This window comes from Ovis aries, chromosome 1, assembly GCF_016772045.2.
Source record: "Ovis aries strain OAR_USU_Benz2616 breed Rambouillet chromosome 1, ARS-UI_Ramb_v3.0, whole genome shotgun sequence".
Classification (NCBI taxonomy): Eukaryota; Metazoa; Chordata; class Mammalia; order Artiodactyla; family Bovidae; genus Ovis; species Ovis aries.
Window position 1 is genome coordinate 176,910,761 of NC_056054.1, and position 13,488 is coordinate 176,924,248.

The following is a 13,488-nucleotide window of genomic DNA, read 5'->3' on the forward strand; positions in this document are numbered from 1 at the left end:
TGTGAGATAGGTATCACAAACTTAAAAGCTGCACTTCTGCAGTCTAATCCTTAAAAATACTCCCTAGTTCTCACTTTGGTAAAAAGCCAAGTCCATCATCTCACTTATTCAGGCCATAACATTGGAATAATTTTGGCTTCTCTGTGTATCTTAGACCTGATATTTGGTTCCATCACCAAAAAATCCCATTTGCTCTGCTTTCAAAATACAGTATCCAGAATCTGACTACTGCTTAACACTACCACTTTGGTTGTTGTTGTTCAGTCACCCAGTCATGTCTGACTCTTGGCAAACCCATGGACTGCAGCACACCAGGCCTCCCTGTCCCTCACCATCTCCCCAAGTTTGCCCAAATTCATGTCCATTGCATCAGTGAACCATTTTGGTTACAGTACTCCAAACCCCATCTTCTCTCTCCTTCTTTAACAAAATGTATTCTTACCTGGGATCCTTGTCCCTTTAAAAGGTAGATCAGAGTGTGTCATGTTTCTGCTAAAAACTTTTCTAGTCGTTTTTCAGTTTACCAGGATTAATAAAAGCCAGGTCATACAGTTTACCAGGATTAGTAAAAGCCAGGTCATACAGTCGTATAGCCTGGTCCCCTGCTATTGCTGTGGCCTCATTTCCTGCCATTCTTTCTCTTGCTTCACTGTAGGGACACCGCAAGGTTCTTTTTTCTCACTCTTTCACCTTTTTCAAATCTTTGTTCCAATATTATTTTAAAAAGATCTTTTGTCACTCTGATCAGAAAGCTGTGGCGCTATCCTAAAGTAATAACTGTACCTTTTACCTTCCTTTATTTTCCTCCATAGTTCTTACTTTCTGGCATCTATTTGTTTTCCTGTTAATTATGTCTTTCCAGTTAGATTGTAAACCCCGTAAGGACTGGGGTATCTTACCTGTTTGGTACTATTCCCAGCACCTAGAACAGTGACAGTGTCTGCAAACAAAGTACATACTTAATACATACTAATACATCAATGTCTTAAATTCTCTCAGCCATTTTTGATATGTGATCCAGGTTTTTCCTTAGAATATAGGATCTCCTATGATCCCAAAGTTAGAGATTCTTTTATATTCTAATAGTATTTGAGTTAGAATATATAATATTATATATTTCTCACATTTTGTTTATAATATAGTTCTCACATTTTGTTAGTCACTTGGCTCTACTACTCTGTGCTTATTTCTGAGTGTTTGGGGCTGTTGTTAAGACTTTGCTTACATTTTTGAAGTTGACATGTCAAACCACTTATCAGTTAAACAGACTAATTCAGACTAATTGTTGAATGTATTTGGTGTAAAATTTATCTAAATGCTTTAAAAAATATGTATTTGAGTCTTAATTGTGGCATGTGGGGGTCTTTCGTCTGGTGCAGGGGCTTCTCTAGTTGCAGTGTGCAGACTTCTGTAATAGTTGTGGCACGTGGTCTGAGTAGTTGTGACTCATAGTCTTAGTTGTCCCTTGGCATGTGGGATCTTAGTTCTCCCACTAGAGGTCGAACCCACATGCCCTGCATGGCAGGGTGAATTCTTAACCGCTTAACCTTAACTCCAGGGAAGTCCCCCTCTCAAATGTTAAGTGTGCTAAACTGACTGAAGATACCTAGATGGTCTGATTTTGCTAGTCTCTTGAAAATACCTAGTTATTTCAGTTGTTGCTTTGAAGAAGTAATTCTAATTTCTGAGAAGTCTGAAAGAATCCATACTAGAGATAATTTGGAGATGTTTATAGTTGGACACAGTACAATCAATAAATGTTTCATTTGTATATTTGCTTATACTTATTTTATAGATCTAACATTTGGAAGATCCCAGAACTAAAATATCCAAGATGCATAACATTTTTTGTAGGTTGAAAAGTGAAATGTGGTAAAAGATAATATTAAAATATCAAAAAAGATAGTTTTAAAGATAGATTTGTGGTGACTTTTACTTCTTGGTTCATTTCTTAGATAGTTGCCACTTTATTCATACTTGCATTTCAATCAGTTTAATGTGATCCCTATTATAAATCTCAAGTCTTTTTGTTTTTAAAAAATCGATATAAGTTCCATGTGTTATTATATTTTCTTTTTGTCAGAAGCTTATTGTTCATATATATATATATTTCCTAATTGCTTGTATCCTGTGGGCACTTTGAATTCTCACTGAATTCAAATACACATGAGTATTCAAAAATACGTGAAAATTGCAAAGAGTTGTTTTTTTCTTGATTGTAGTGTTTTCATGGAAGCCACAGGTAGGGGAAAAGCAATCCTCTTTATCTTTAAAAAGATAATAAGTTTAGTTAATTAATTACATAACTTTTTATTTGGTTTGTATCAAATCGATATACAGAGCAGAAACAGCATCGTATCTTATCATGCCTTTCCTTGGCCTCTAGAGTGTGCAGTAGCCAGGACATGACAAAGTTAGGGTCTTGCCAGATAGGATACATTCAATTCTTTGCTGTTCTTAGCCTCTCTATATTGTAGACTTTACATAACCATAAATGAGGAACATACTTCAATTAGTTTAGAATCTTTAGTAATAATCAGTTGCTTCTCCAGTACTCTTCTGGTCTCCAATCACACACAGCTGCAGATGGGAAAGTGGAAGGAAGAAGTAGGCTCCATGTTTGGGAGATCTTAAGTAATGAACATTATAATATTGACCTTGGTCTAAGAACCACAATGGAAAATCTGTTTCTCCATGGTTTTAAGATTCCATGGGGAAAATCTTCTTCAGAAGTGGCTTTTAACTTTTGGGTTTAGTCTAGGTTTGAAAATGTATTAGACACTTTTGTTTGCAAGCAACAAGAACTAACTTTGGCTAACTGAAACACAAACAAGGAGATATATCGTTGGAAACTCAGATCTAAGGGAGAGCCAAATTATCAGTACTTACAGGGTAATGTAAATCCTTGTGTAAAGATTTAAGGGTTGAAATAAACAAAAACTTATACCAGATTTACTTTTGCAGAAAACAAAAAATACTCAGAATGTTTCTGTAGGAAAATTAGACAGTAAAAATCACTTGTAAGTTCCTAGAAATTAAAGTGGAAAAGAAAAACCTGACAGTTACATTAATATTTGTTTATAAGTAAAATTGAACTCATTAAAAATAGCCATTTATAGTTTTTTGGTCAATATCTGCTCAAGCTCTTTGATTATTAGAGAGGTGTTTTGTTGTTATTGGTCAAATCTGTCAACTTTTTCCTTGGTGGTTTTTCTGTCTTTGTTATGTGGAGAGTAATTTTCCCCATTTAAATATTGTAAAATATTTTAAATGTATTTTTGATTTACTGGATCCACTTTTTCTTTTTCCAATCTTCCAAGTATTATTCTCTTTAGTAATAGTGCCCCATTAAGCCATGGTTCTTTCTTTTTCCAAAAACTTTTCTTTGTTAAAAATTGAAGTATAGTTGACTTACTAGTTTAGGTATACACCATAGTGATTTGATATTTTTATAAAATGTACTCTATGCAAAGTTATTATTCAATATAGATTATATTCCCTGTGTTGCACATTTTATCCTTGTAACTTATTTATTTTGTAGCTGGTAGTTTGTACCTCTTAAATCCCTTCACCTGTTGTACTCCTCATCACACCTCTCTCCTCCCCTTTCTCCTATCTGGCAAACACGCGTTTGTTCTCTGTGAGTCTGTTTTAATTTTTGGGCTTCATATATAGAGCAAACATACAGTATTTGTCTTTCTCTGTCTTGTATCACTATACCCTCCAGGTCCATCCATCTATTTTGTCACAAATGCAGAGTTTTATTTTTATTTTTTAATAACTGAGTAAAATTCTATGTGTGTGTGTGTATATGTTTGTATTACATCTTTTAGGGGTTGTTTCTTTATTTTGGCCATTGTAAATTAATACTGCTTGAATATTGGCATGCATCTATCTTTTCACATTGGCGTTCTTGTTTTTTCAGATGAACACCCAGGAGTGCAATTGCTAGATCATATTGTAACTCTGATTTTAACATTTTGAGGAACTTCCATATTGCTTTCTGTAGTGACTACCAATTTACATTTTCATCAGCTGTCCATAAGCTTCCTTTTTCTGCGCATTCTCACCAATGCTTGTTATTTTTTTGTCTTCTGGACGATAGCCATTCTGACAGGTGTGAGATGATACCTCATTGTGGTTTGTGTTTGCATTTGATAATAATGATATTGAGTATCTTTTCCATGCCTCTTGGTCATCTGTTCCTTCTTTGGAATAATGCATATCCAGGTCTTCTGCCCATTTTTTAAATCGGGTTGTGTAGTCTTTTGATATTGAGTTCCATTAGTTCTTTGTGTAGTTTGGATAGTAATCCCTTATTGGACATATCACTTACAGATATCTTTCTCCATTCAATAGGTTGTCTTTTCATGTTGTTGATGATTTCTTTTACTATGAAAAAGCTTTTAAGTGTGATTTGGTCCATTTGTTTATTTTTGCTTTTGTTTCCCTTCCTTGAGGAGACAGATCCAAAAAACATATTGCTGAGAGTAATTTCAAAGAGTATTGCCCATGCTTTTTTATGGGAGTCTTACAAGTTTTCAGGTCTTACATTTAGGTCTTTAATCTGGCTTGAGTGTATATATATGGATTTGTTTCTGGACTCTATTTTGTTCCATTGAGCATGTGTCTATTTTTTATACCAGTACCATACTTTTCTGATTATTGTAGCTTTGTAGTATAGTCTGAAGGCAAGGAGTGTGATGCCTCCAAATTTTTTAAAGATTGCTTAGGGTGTTAGAGTTCTTTTGTGGTTTCATATGAACTTTAAGGTTATTTGTTATAGTTTTATGAAGTGTGCCACTGGAATTTTGATGGGATTACTTTGAGCCTGTAGATTGCTTTGAGTAGTATGGGTATTTTAACAATCCACGAACATGAGATATCTTTCCATTTATTTGTGTCTTTTTCAATTTCTTTGATCAGTGTAGTATAGCTTTCAACATAGAGGTCTTTTACCTTCGTTAAATTTTTTCCTAGGTACTCTTTTCAGTGCAGTTGTGTGTAAATAGAATTGTCTTAATTTCTATTGATTTGCCACTGTTTATAGAAATCCACCAGGTTTTGTTTTATTGTGTTTTGCCATGCATATGGCATGTGGGATCGTATTTCCCTGACCAGGAATTGAACCCATGTACCCTGCAGTGAAAGCTTGGAGTCTTAACTACTCGGCTGCTGGGAAGTCTGAAATCCACACTTTTGTATATTGATTTTGTAGCCTGTAATGTCACTGAATCTACATATTACTTCTCTCTCTCTTTTTTTTTGATGAAGACTTTAGTAGTAGCGTGTCATCTACAATGACAGTTTTACTTACTCCCTTCCAAATGACATGCCTTTATTTCTTGTCTGATTGCTGTGGCTGGGACTTTCATTATTTTGTTAAACAGAAGTGGCAAGAGTGGGCATGCTTGTTTTATCTGATCTTAAAGGATAAGCTTTTTAGCTTTTCACCACTGAGTATAATAATAGCTGTGGATTTGTCATTGTCGTATTCAGTTAATTGTGTCCCTGACTCTTTGCGACCACATGGACTGCAGCATGCCAGGCTTCCTCCATTGTGCCCCAGGCTTCACCATCTCCTGGAGTTTGCTCAAAGTCATGTCCATTGAGTCGGTGATGCCATCCAACCATGTTGTCCTCTGTCACCCTGTTCTCCTGCCCTCAGTCTTTCCCAGAATCAGGGTCTTTTTCTAATGAGTTGGCTTTTTGCATCAGATAACCAGAGTATTGAAGCTTCTACTTCAGCATGAGTCCTTCCAATGAACATTCAGGGTTGATTGCCTTTAGGATTGACTGGTTTGATTTCCTTGCAGTCCAAAGAACTCTCAGGAGTCTTCTCTGACACCACAGTTCAAAAGCATCAATTCTTTGTCACTTAGCTTTCTTAATGGTCCACCTTTCACATCCATACATGATTACTGGGATTTGTCATAAATGTCCTTTATTATGTTGGGATAGTTTCCTCTGTACCAAATTTGTCGAGAGTTGATCGTAAATAGATGTTAAATTCTTTCAAATGTATTTTTTGTGTCTATTGAGATGACCATGTGCTTTTTATCCTTTGTTTTCTTAATATGCTGTATCACGCTGATTGATGTGCAGATATTGGACCATCCTTCCATTGTGGAGTACTTCTTGATCATGGCCTAGCATGTGACCTGTCCTGGAGAAAGTTCTATGTGCATTTTAAAAGAATATGTATTTTGCTGCTTTGGATGAGATATCTATTCTGTACATATTTATTAAGTCCATCTTGTCTGTCATTTAATACCACTGTTTCCTTATTGGTTTTCTATCTGGATGATTTATCCACTGATATAAGTAGAGCATTATAGTCCGCTACTGTTACCATATTGTTGTCAATTCTTTCCTTTATGTCTATTATTATTTGCTTTATATATTTAGGTACTCGTCTATTCAATTCAGTTCAGTCACTCAGTCATGTCCGACTCTTTGCAACCCGATGAACCACAGCACGCCAGGCCTCCCTGTCCATCACCAACTCCCGGAGTCCACCCAAACCCAAGTCCATTGTGTTGGTGATGCCATCCAACGACCTCATTCTCTGTCGTCCCTTTCTCTTCCAGCCTTCATCTTTCCCAGCATCAGCGTCTTTTCAAATGAGTCAGCTCTCCATGTCAGGTGGCCAAAGTATTGAAGTTTCAGCTTCAACATCAGTCCCTCCAGTGAACACCCAGGACTGATCTCCTTTAGAATGGACTGGTTGGATCTCCTTGCAGTCCAAGGGACTCCAAACAGTCTTCTCCAGCACCACAGTTCAAAAGCATCAATTCTTCAGCGCTCAGCTTTCTTTATAATCTAACTCTCACATCCATACATGACTACTGGAAAAACCATAGCCTTGGCTAGATGGACCTTTGTTGGCAAAGTAATGTCTTTGCTTTTTAATATGCTATCTAGGTTGGTCATATCTTTCCTTCCAAGGAGCAAGTGTCTTTAATTTCATGGCTGCAGTCACCATCTGCAGTGATTTTGGAGCCCAAAAAAATAAAGTCTGACACTGTTTCCCCATCTATTTCCCATGAAGTGATGGGACTTGGTGCCATGATCTTAGTTTTCTGAATGTTGAGCTTTAAGCCAACTTTTTCACTCTCCTCTTTCACTTTCATCAAGAGGCTCTTTAATTCTTCACTTCTGCCATAGGGTGGTGTCATCTGCATATCTGAGGTTATTGATATTTCTCCTGGCAATCTTGATTCCAGCTTGTGCTTCCCTCCAGCCCAGCATTTCTCATGATGTACTCTGCATATAAGTTAAATAAGCAGGGTGACAATATACAGCCTTGACATACTCCTTTTCCTATTTGGAACTAGTGTGTTGTTGCATGTCCAGTTCTAACTATTGCTTCCTGATCTGCATACAGATCTCTCAAGAGGCAGGTCGGGTGGTCTGGTATTCCCATCTCTTTCACAGTTTATTGTGATCCACACAGTCAAAGGCTTTGGCATATTCAATAAAACAGAAATAGATGGTTTTCTGGAACTCTCTTGCTTTTTCCATGATCCAGTGGATGTTGGCAATTTGATCTCTGGTTCCTCTGCCTTTTCTAAATCGAGCTTGAACATCAGGAAGTTCACGGTTCACGTATTGCTGAAGCCTGGCTTGGAGAATTTTGAGCATTACTTTACTAGTGTGTGAGATGAGTGCAATTGTGTGGTAGTTTGAGCATTTTTTTGGCATTGCCGTTCTTTGGGATTGGAATGAAAACTGACCTTTTCCAGTCCTGTGGCCACTGCTCAGTTTTCCAAATGTGCTGGCATATTGAGTGCAGCACTTTCACAGCATCATCTTTTAGGATTTTGAAATAGCTCCACTGGAATTCCATCACCTCCACTAGCTTTGTTCGTAGTGATGCTTTCTAAGGCCCACCTGACTTTACGTTTCAGGATGTCTGGCTCTAGGTGAGTGTGAGTGATCACACCTTCGTGATTATCTGGGTCATGAAGATCTTTTTTGTACAGTTCTTCTGTGTATTCTTGCCACCTCTTCTTAATATCTTCTGCTTCTGTTAGGTCCATACCATTTCTGTCCTTTATTGAGCCCATCTTTGCATGAAATGTTTCCTTGGTATTTCTAATTTTCTTGAAGAGATCTCTATTAGGTGCGTATATGTTTACCAATGTTATATCTGCTTCTTGGATTGACCCTTTTATTATTATATGATATCCTCTCTGTCTTTTGTTGTAGAATTTGTTTTAAATTCTGTTCTGTCTGGTGTGAACATTGCTACCCCATAAGCCATTATTCTTAAGGCTGTAAGGAGATATCATTAGCGCTATCCTTTCCAGTTTATTTTGATGTTTTTGTCAGGTGAGCGTGCTATAAAAAACTGGTTGACTTAAATATCTGACATTTACGTCTCAAAGTTCTAGAGTTTGTTAAATCCAAGATCAAGGTGTAAGCAGATTCAGTTCCTGTTGAGGACCGTTTCCTGACTTGTAGACAGTCACCTTCTTGCTTTGTCAGGGTGGAGAGGAAGAGAGAGCTCTTTTATCTGCCAGCATGTGGGCCTGCCCTCATATAAATGTCATTATCACAAGAGGCCCCACCTCCAGTTAGTATCCAATATATATATTTTGGAGGGACACAAACATTCATTCCATAATACTTCTTTATCCTGTGCCTTCTATATCTCTACCTGAGGAGGATGAATATGTTTATTTGCTCTTATTATGAACATTACTTATTGTAAGTGATTCTGACATCAAAGAAGAACACAAAGTAACAACTAAATGTTACTTTCTTTCTTTAATCTTTAGTAATTTCACTCCTTACAGTAACTAATGTTTATTTTCCAGAACATACAAAAAATTATTGTCAGTATATATGGCATATGTGACTAAATTTTTGCATTTAGATCTTCAGTCCATCTGGTTTTGTGTGTGTATGTGTGTTTAATGTAAAGCAGGGATCTCTGTTTCCAAATATTTAGCTCTTGTCCTTTCAGAATGTCTTCACTAATTCATTATTTACACTTGTAGAACATATTACATACCATATGCCATTATATATGTTGATGTGTTTATATATTTTAAGTTGCTTTAAGATACTAAGGTTTTTATTATTTTTACTTCAGTATCAACCCCCTCCTTACTGTGCAGTTGTGTGTATGTTTGTCATGATTTTCATTGCAGTTACATTGAATTTGTGTGCTAATATGGGGAGATTTGCCATCTCTGTAGCATTACATTTTCCTTCTCATGACTATGACATGGCTTCCAATTATGCAGGTCAGTTGCTCAGGTCTGCAGGTTCTCTATAACATTATTTAAGTAGTTTAAATATTAATATTTTTACTAATACTGTTTTTTTCTACAGTAAATTTGTAAAGATTATCACATATTATAACATGTTGAATATATATTTTGTATACAGTTTGCATTCTTTACAAGCAGCCACCTTATTTGTTCTAATAGTGGTTTCCTTGGCCTTCTTCAGTTTTTCTAGTAATAGATTGTCAAGATAATAATTTTGCGTGTTCTTTTTCTATTCGTCCCTGTTTCCTTTCCTTGTCTCGTTGCATGAGAATTTCCATGCTAAGTCGAATGATGATGATAGTGTACCATCTTGTCTTCATCGTTCCTTAGTAACCTGCCCCCCTTTAATTTTAGCATTGGGATGTTCATTATTTAGAAGAATGTATTATTAAGAATTCTTTTTTCAATTGTTAACTTTTTAAAAATCCAGATAATGAACATTAAATTCTATTAAATATCCTTTTGGCTTCCAATGAGAAAGCCATGTGACCTTTCAGTGTGATGAATAGTCTAAAAAATCCTTACATTTTTGAATATCCTACTTAGTCATTGTGTCTCTTTCTTTAAATACAGAGCTATATGTTGTTTCATAATATTATGAAATTTTTAATATTTATAAATTGCTTTTTCATTTGTGTATCTTCAGGTTTAGTATTAGGCTTATGATAGCTTGCTAAAATACATTTGAATATTTTCATGTTTTATACTAATTACACTAAATTTTAAAAACTTTGTAATTATATGGTTGAAAGTACATTTTTTGGACTTGGTTTTTTTTTTTGTGGAGTGGTTAAAAAAAAAGACAACTTTTCTTCCATAGCTGTTAAATATGATCACTGTGAATTGTCAGTCATCTCTTGGATAAGAAAGTTAACTTTCTTATCTATTTAATGTATTCATTTATGGGTTTTTTTTTTTTTTTCAAAAAAAGTTCATAGAAATAATATTGTATTAAGTTTTTATTGTTGTTTAGAGCTGTTTGAACATGTTTAAACATTTTTCTTAATCATCTTTTAAATGATACTCCCCATGTATTTGCTATAACTGTTCTAATATACTTGTTAGTGAAGAGTGTCTTGCTTGAATTTAGTATTTAATGAGTGTTAGTCCTATGTTCCGTAAAATGATTTATATTTGGCCCATTGCTTTTAGGAAGGAATCAGTGTCATAAGGGTGAAGTTTGATGATTTTATTTTAACTTTTGTTTGTATGTTTTCTTCATCTATGAGATAGAAAATTTTGATTTCACATTTATATAGTTTTTTTTGATTTATGCTTTCTGGCAGTTGATCTGTCTTTACCAATGTGTTTTATACAGATTTTTGGTAGAGAAACCCTCCAAAGGAAGATACTTTTAGGATTTGGTTATCTGTTACTGAGTAACAAAATTTGATAGTTTTAAAATAGCATACTTTTATTATATGTCAGTTTCTTTGGGTCAGGAATCCAAGCATGACTGAGCTGAGTTCTTTGTTTCATAGTCTCTCAATAGGCTACAGTCAGGGTGTCAGCTAGGGCTGGGACCTTACCTAGTGGCTTGACTGGGGAAGGACCTCCTTTTAAGCTTACTGGTTGTCCCAGTGTAGTGCTTTATCCACTGCAACACATATTGGTGATTATTAGATTTATTTAAGAATCATTCTTTGGGTCTTAAATCCAGCCATGGAATCATCTAACTCTTTTCAGTTCTTCCTGTTTACTCAATCATTAGTGTCTGTATGAGTGTGTAGGAAACAGGAAGGAAGGGAATTTGATCATATGTTAGCATAACTTATATTCATTTTTAAGAATTATGCTTTTCTATTTTCCTTAGGTGCCTTAGCTGGACCAATTATTGTGGAGCCACATGTCACAGCAGTATGGGGAAAGAATGTTTCGTTGAAGTGTTTAATTGAAGTAAATGAAACTATAACACAAATTTCATGGGAGAAGATACATGGCAAAAGTTCACAGACTGTTGCAGTTCATCATCCTCAACATGGATTCTCTGTTCAAGGAGAATATCAGGGAAGAGTCTTGTTTAAAAACTATTCAATTAATGATGCAACAATTACTCTACATAACATAGGATTCTCTGATTCTGGAAAATACATATGCAAAGCTGTTACATTCCCACTTGGAAATGCTGAGTCCTCTACAACTGTAACTGTATTAGGTACGTGTACTTGAATTGTGTATTTTGGTGGTAGTGGTGAGGATTATAGTAAAAACATTTTCAAAAACTTAAAAATGATTGAAATTACATATAAATGTAGATTTTAAATGAAAGAATTCAAATGTGATTTTTCAATTTCTGTCATAAAACTCTGATTCTAGACTCTGTTTAAACAAATCTTGTCCTCATCTACCTGTCTGTATAATGCTATGTAGTTCATAACTTTTTTACTTTGTTCAGGAAAGATTGTTTTTTATTTATAATACTAAGTGCTAATATTCTTTGATGTTTATTTCCCCTCAAACTTCAACCTTTAATTAAATTATCATGTTTAAATAAGCTTTTCCATTTTTTTTAATGACTGTAGTCTTAGAGCCATTGATGTCTTATGTGTGTTTTTCAAATCAGATTTTTATTTCTGCTGTTGTGGATTTGCATAGCTATTTGAATCATGGGCTGTTGCTTCCATTGAAGGATCTTCTACCTTTTACTGTGTGATAACTGTTAAAATTTATGGTGAACTTTAGAAAGAGCTTATTAGCATTAAAATAGCCACCTGCAGTGAAAGGTAAACCAATCTGGAATAGCTGGTGAGTACTCATAGAATACTAGTATGAGGACCAAGGACTACTAGCAACCTTAGCCATTTCCACCCAAAGTGGAACGCCTTTAATGGGTGGTCTTTGCTCTGAATCCACCTGTTTGCCTGTCAGGGATTTTGTCAAGTCTGCTAATAGCTTTCCCTACTCGATCCTCCTTCTCCTTTCTCCAAGATGTTATTCCTTTATAAACTTTTTGCCCTGCTCACTTGATCTCACTGTCTGCTTCAAGAGAACCAAACAGTTACACAGCCTCTGATATTTAATGGTATGATTTCAGGATCTCTGAAGTTCAGGAAAGAAATTTTGTCCAAATTTGTTATATATTTTTTCATGTTGAGAAAAACTATTTAAAAATAGAAATAAAATTAAATATTTGAAGATTTTGTATTTAAGACCTTGTCCTAAGGGCTGTGGGAAAAATATAACTTAGGTTTACAAAATTGATACTTTTAAGAACAGTTTTGATTGGAAGACAAGGTATTAATATCTAAAAAGTCAAGTACAAACCATTGGGGTAAAAAATTAAAAAAAATAAGTGTCAAGAAAAGAAAATAGCTTGTATGTAGAAGAGAGAACTCATGAGAATAAGATTTTTTACTTTTTATTTTAGTAATCCTTCCTAAATTAATAAACATTCAATGGTTTAAAACTCAGGATTATTTAAAGTATAAGACCAGTCATGATTTTACCTGTGTCTGCTTCTCTAATTTCATCTATTCCATTCCTTGCTCTACTTCTCCCAACAGCCCAAATTTTATAATCATAATGAACTATTTGTGGTATGTTAACATTTATGTTTTTATATGTATTTTTTGTTATGCCTCTCTTCTCCAGAGATTACCACCTTTCCCCTCCTGTCTTTTTCTTCCTACATTTCTTCTATTTAACTGTTACTCATCAAACTACATCCTTTTGGTAGCCATTTTAAAAATATCTAGCCCTCTGCTGTTTGATGGGGATTTTATTTTGCTCTTTTGCCATTGTATCTTGAGCTTATCTTTGTTGTTGCAGTTAATTTACACTTATTGTATGTCTTTTTCACTATAAACCTGTGGTGGACTGCAACTGTGCGCTTTAAAATTTGACTTTGTGTCTGTAAAGCTTATAAGAGTTTCTGGTGTGTAGCAATAGTACACTAAGTGTTATTTAGGTAGGGTATGGAAATAGCTAAGTTAACTCTAGTTCAGAAATGTTTTGTTGAAAAATAGTTGAGCCAGTCCTTGAATGGTGTAAACATACGGAGGGGAAATAAGTGAGCCAATGCAAGGAGACAGAAAACAACATATATTAGGGCAGAGTTTCTTCACCATGGCATTGTTGAAGTTTGGGGCTGGAAATTTTTGCTGTGGTAAACTGTCCTGTCCATTATAGACTGTTCAGCAGCCTTCATGCCATCTACCCGCTAGATACTAGTAGCAGTTCCTTAGAAGCTGTGACAAGTTAGAATGTC

The 13,488-nt window shown here is 35.1% G+C and overlaps 1 protein-coding gene across 3 annotated transcripts in view; it reads left to right on the forward strand.

Moving 5' to 3' along the window:
* Nucleotides 1–13,488, forward strand: part of NECTIN3 (nectin cell adhesion molecule 3) — a 129,288-nt gene that overhangs the window by 30,651 nt on the left and 85,149 nt on the right. For all 3 annotated transcript variants that reach the window (XM_042231110.2, XM_027979883.3, XM_042231100.2), the window contains exon 2: nucleotides 11,095–11,436. In XM_042231110.2, coding sequence (XP_042087044.1) covers nucleotides 11,095–11,436 — 342 coding nt within the window. The remainder of the gene's footprint in view (nucleotides 1–11,094; nucleotides 11,437–13,488) is intronic.